The sequence below is a fragment of the Rutidosis leptorrhynchoides genome, chromosome 6 (genome assembly GCF_046630445.1).
Source record: "Rutidosis leptorrhynchoides isolate AG116_Rl617_1_P2 chromosome 6, CSIRO_AGI_Rlap_v1, whole genome shotgun sequence".
In the NCBI taxonomy this organism is placed as follows: domain Eukaryota; kingdom Viridiplantae; phylum Streptophyta; class Magnoliopsida; order Asterales; family Asteraceae; genus Rutidosis; species Rutidosis leptorrhynchoides.
In genome coordinates this window covers 21,398,748-21,404,118 of record NC_092338.1, presented here as the reverse complement: position 1 = coordinate 21,404,118, position 5,371 = coordinate 21,398,748, and the positions used below count along the sequence as shown (strand labels likewise).

Here is a 5,371-nt window from a genome sequence, read left to right as displayed (position 1 = left end):
CTTTGGGTACTCAAATATTCCAATTAATGACCAAGTACAACTTTATGACGTGTAATGGGCATATAGTGACTCAACTGTAGAGGGAAAAGCTTCAATGTATTCCATTGTTCTGATGCTATATCAAACTTACAGTGAAAATAATACATACGCTTCTACTCCTCTATATCTTTCTGTGTGATTTTACACGTAAATTGAGGAAACAAATATGCATCTACCGGCTAGATACTTTTGTAGAAGAAGCTGTTGGTATAGAAGAGTTGGGACTATCGGTGATGGTTGCTCGAGTGGCTTCCTTTTTCAACTTGAAGTTATTGTATGCCGCTACACCGCCAATGGCTGCATATAAAATTACAAGTGTTACTGTAAATATTTGCTTGTGATAAATAATTCACCTAAGGAATAACTTTTGAAGGAAACATGATCTACGGGGAAAACTATATACCGAGTATTTTTAGCACCAAACATTTTTTTATTATAAGTAACCCAAACATGAAGTAACAATTAAATCAAGTACATGTAATACTGAATATCAAATAAACTGACACCCAAAAAGAATTATCAGAGTAGTTTGATTGTCATGGGTGCATGAGCATACAACTGGAAGGAAAAAAAACTCAAATATCTACTGTTTCAGTAAAGGTAATATTATAGGTGGCAATTCTGACCCATTACTTATAAAATGGATCAATCCGGGTTATGTTCTATCTCCAGCACACCAAATGGGTAAAAAGTAAAAAACTAAACACACAAGCAATACCGGTAAACATGTCCAATAGAGACCAAAAAGTCATCCAATGTGTCCTGAAGAAAATCATTTTCTTCACACACACAAGCACAAATAAAGAAGAAAAACTACATCATTATTGGAAAGCTAATCATTTCTAATTATGTATGTACAAAATTACCCAACCCGTTTCTACCTTTACCAAAATTTACTTCATTCAATTAAAAAACAAAGAAGAAAAACTATATCACCATTGATACTGTATACTTTATTAATCATATATTAACTCAATTACCAGGCCCGTTTCTACCTTATACAAAATTTACTCCTTTCTATTTGTTATGCAAGCCAATCAACCGACTGACTATGCCACCTATAGTATGCCACCTATAGTAATTACTGTAAATCTGTAATATAGCAAATGAAAGAAACATAAACGGAGCTGTGAGTGTGCAAGTTATTACCTATTGCATAACCGAAGATATTTATTAAGGTGAGCTTTGTATCAGCAAAAAGAAGGGCAGATAATAAGACAACCACCCAGTCTTTAACAACTCCAGCTACCCGAATAGTCAGAGCACTCGTATGTTGAATCACAAGAAAAACCGAAAGATTGAGAGCAAAAGTACACAAGGAGTTGAGTGTTAACACGAGAGGCTGAAAGTTCCACGTTCCCTGTGCATCCATCTTTGGCTTCTCCAAAAAGATCCATGGAATTAATAAACAAAGAGCGCTGCACAGCGAATCAAGATTCTGTTCACATCAACAGAGATTCTCTGTATGTAAAAAAAATAGTATGGTGACAGGAAGATACAGTACATAATATTGCTCTAAAGTCTAAAGGTGGCAAGATAAGTAGGTTTGGTTAACAGGGTCAGGTTGAAATGGGTCGAAAGGCCCTAACCAGGTTTGGCTGACCCGTTTATATTTTTTTGAGATATTTCAAATAACCAATGCATTAATTACAATAAGAAAACCGTCACTACAATTGCAATATAGTTTTCATTTAGGAGGTTAGTTACATTTAGAAAAAGACTTTAATTGACTTCCAAAAGTTTAATCATTTAAGCGTTCAACCCACTTAATATTTTGGTGTGTTTCCCTTAAATCTGATTTTTTTTAATTTGACCCATTTGAGATTGAAAACACTGCCCAAATGCTCCCAATCATACGTAAATGGGTCAAAACTGCCACCTCTATATTTTCTAGATCTAGAGTTAGAAGCACATGCCTGCAAGGGCTCACGTAATACATCATGGATATTGGGTTCAATTTCAGACCCTTCCTTTTAACCAAGATCTCCATAAATATAAGTCTTAAAGCTTCTCCAACAACACCTCCCATCTGGTACACCACCCCGACCCAGTTAATGTTGATTTCACCATAAGAAGCCACTAAAACTCCAAAACTAATTACAGACATTATCAGAAGCATCCTCATGCTCATTACTTCAAGCCCAGCTGCTACACCAAGAATGAAAACTGCTACGGGCACTACACATCAGTCAAAAAGACCTGTTATAAACTTTATATTTCCAATTTGTAAGTAAATTGCATATGGGACATATATCAATTGATTTATTTATTATACTTACTGACTGCTTTCAACATCTGGGCAAATGAAACAGATATATAGAGGTATGCAGTGTTTCCAAGCCAGAGAGTCATTGCAAACATCGCACCAATTGGAATGACTGATGTAGTGTATCTGTATTGTTAGGTAACATATGATTTACCACACAAACAATGAAAGAAAGAATAATAAAACATATTATTACCTTTCACAACTAAGCATGTGTAATAGAGAATTTGTTGTCCATTGAAGGACCACAATCGTTCGTTATTATAGGTGTTACATACGCAATATACTTTATGTAGATTGACCAAATACTAGAAGCAGAGACCAAATGACTTCATTTATAGAATAGAACAAAACATACTTAATGCTTACATTTCAAGAGTCATTCCTTCCTCAACCTTTAAAATCTGCAAGTGAATCCAAATCACTGTTAGATAATACAGAATACGTAATGCAGTACACAAAACACCCCTGGATATTGAGGTTCTAGACAAGATGCTGGTATATCATTACCTTGAGAACTTTGGTGAGCACAAAACAGAGGACAGAAGAAAACATCATATGAAGAAGCGTCAACCCAAGTGGATATGGAAAGTTTATCTCCTTGGACGACAGGACCCACTGTAACGCCATTTTTTGAAATATCAAGTCACATTTTATCGAGACAAAATTTACTTCGAGTTTTCAGAAAATCGTATAGCAAAGATAAGAATGCTAGCATTAGAAGGAATTAATTGGTAGAATAAGATGTTCAAGTCAATCATGAACACAAAAATAAAGGCATTTATCAGCAAATCATAGCACCTATAACCAATTACGCGTCTTTCGGTGATTAAAGTTATATGGGGACCTGGCAAGATGGTAATAAACTATGTTTCTTTCCTCTAAATTTTCAGTATTGACTAGCTGCAGAATCCACACGAAATAATTAAATGTGAAAGTTTATTAACATTTAACTGTTTGTTTATCAAGAGGTTGAGCATGCATTAATTATTAGATGAAATCCCACTCTCCCCTCATTTCTATTATTGTCTTTTGCATTCACTAGATCACACTCAAATTTGGTCTTAAACAGTTCGCTGCAACTTGGGTGACTCCTACTCTGACCAACAAAGTCCACGTTAGCAATTTCAACTTTGCCACATGTCCTATGTATATAACCGAATTTACCACCTAAGATAAAACCAACGTTTTTGTCTAAAGAAACTTTTTGATCTTAAGATTAGCTGTATATATAATTTGCCATTTAATACAAGCAATTAAAATCCTGCCACCAGTGTTCTCATAATCTTTTTATTTTACTATGAAAATATCTCAAACACCAAAGTGTCATCCCTGAGTACGTCTGTATCCCAACCCATGTCGCGAAGGTTCAACCCAAAATATAATTTGATTCCAAAGTTCAAAGTTTCCATTTATTATCTACTCTCAAAATAGTAAAACTTATGCTCATGGCGAAATAACATCGACTATGATACACCACCTTTTTAGCCGTTCCATTACTTATCTAATTAAAAGAGTGTGTGCATTCCAAATATATTTGAGAATTAGGGCGCGTTAAAACCTTCCAAGCAATGCATTGTTTCTATATGTATCAATATCTATTACTGTTATAAATCATAACCAAAATCAAAATAATCTAAACAACACCTACTATTTAAAGTCTCAATTCACTATATGACGAATTGATAATCCATATCGCGCATAAACTTATAAGATGCAATCAACCTACAAAACCATTTTTCTTTCAGAGACAAAATCAGAGGTAGATCATTAATTGTTCATTTACCTCTATTCTTTTAACAAACTAGTGTATCTTTCACCTCATAACTGGCTACAACATAAATTCATTTTCGCGCACTTACCGACATTTCGTTATAGAGCATATCTCTTATAAGCAGGTAAATATAATTTCACAATTACTACTGTTCCACTAGCCTTCTAAAAATAAAAACACAAAAGGTAATCACTAAAAGTTAGACCTTATTAGCAATAATGACACAGTATTAAAATCAATTAAAGCGATCTTACATTTTAATTTCAAATTAAATAACCAACATTAACCTGAGAAACCTAACAGATCTAAATTATATACAGCAACGAGTATAAATCTGTAACAAACAATAATTAGGTCAAGAGCAGCAGAAAAAAGTGACCTTATTGAAGAAGATCTGGCCGCTGGAGAGAGCAATGTAAAGAAGGATGTAGGAATACGTCACCATTCCTTCGTTCTTCTTCATCACTGAAGATGATGAAGATGAAGAATTGCTGTTGCTATTATTACTTTGATCCGCCATTTTTCGAAAAAAAAAATTCAGTAACGAGGGTTCGTTTGGAAATTAATGAATAAATAGTACTGTATTATTTATTATTTTCTTAATTATCTTAATTATCCTAGAAAAAGAAAGAGAGCGAAAGCCAAGAGTTACGGGAGGGTTTCCTAGTTTGCTTGTATTTTTAGCTCTAGTTTTCTTAAATGTTCATTAAATTAAAGAGGTTACAAAACCTTCACTTAAAACCATCATTTTAATTTAATTTATTTTAACAACAGTAGACATGTTATATACCCATTACTAGCCTTTAAGAGCTCGTGCGTTGCACGGCGACTCTTAATCAAACAAACTGAAAATGTAATATGTTATATCAATTAAAGGTAATGATAAAACTACAAACTCGTACGTATCTGTAAATGTTATAATGTTTTTTGCAACCAAATTATTAGTAGTATTATAAGTACTATGTTGATATATGTTTTGTAATCAGTTTTTTAAAAATTCATTTTGCAGGTAAAGACAGTATCACAAATATTGTTGTGCGTGAAAAATTGTACTCTAAGAACAACGTGCAACAATTAACCGGAACAAATGTAAACTGTACTAAACATTGGACGTCACATTTTCATGAAAACTAATGTAAACTTATAGAGTTAATCATATTAACATTTATATTAATGTTCGACTGATAAGCAACTAACTTCATGAACCTCACTTACGTTCAGCATGCCTTCAAACATTACAATATACGAAATCATAAATAGAAGCAGATGCATTTCGAACATAAGGATCAAGA

General features: G+C 33.4%; 1 protein-coding gene across 1 annotated transcript; it reads right to left on the bottom strand.

The window, feature by feature from the left end:
• LOC139855423 (probable sugar phosphate/phosphate translocator At3g14410) lies at positions 1 to 4,582 on the bottom strand. Its single transcript, XM_071844648.1, has 7 exons — positions 4,459 to 4,582; positions 2,816 to 2,923; positions 2,675 to 2,709; positions 2,319 to 2,431; positions 1,956 to 2,217; positions 1,189 to 1,457; positions 1 to 336 (listed from the first exon to the last, which is right to left on the bottom strand). Exons 1-7 carry the CDS (start codon positions 4,540 to 4,542, stop codon positions 212 to 214), a joined length of 996 nt encoding a protein of 331 aa, XP_071700749.1. The 5' UTR covers positions 4,543 to 4,582; the 3' UTR covers positions 1 to 211.
• Between the last annotated feature and the right edge of the window lie 789 nt (positions 4,583 to 5,371).

Coding starts and splice junctions, on each gene's coding strand:
- LOC139855423 (XM_071844648.1), bottom strand. CDS start 4,542: ATGAAGAAGAACGAAGGAATGGTGACGTATTCCTACATCCTTCTTTAC. Junction 2,710..2,815: donor TGCTCACCAAAGTTCTCAAG/GTAATGATATAC, acceptor ATTCACTTGCAG/ATTTTAAAGGTTGAGGAAGG. Junction 2,218..2,318: donor CCAGATGTTGAAAGCAGTCA/GTAAGTATAATA, acceptor ACTGATGTGTAG/TGCCCGTAGCAGTTTTCATT.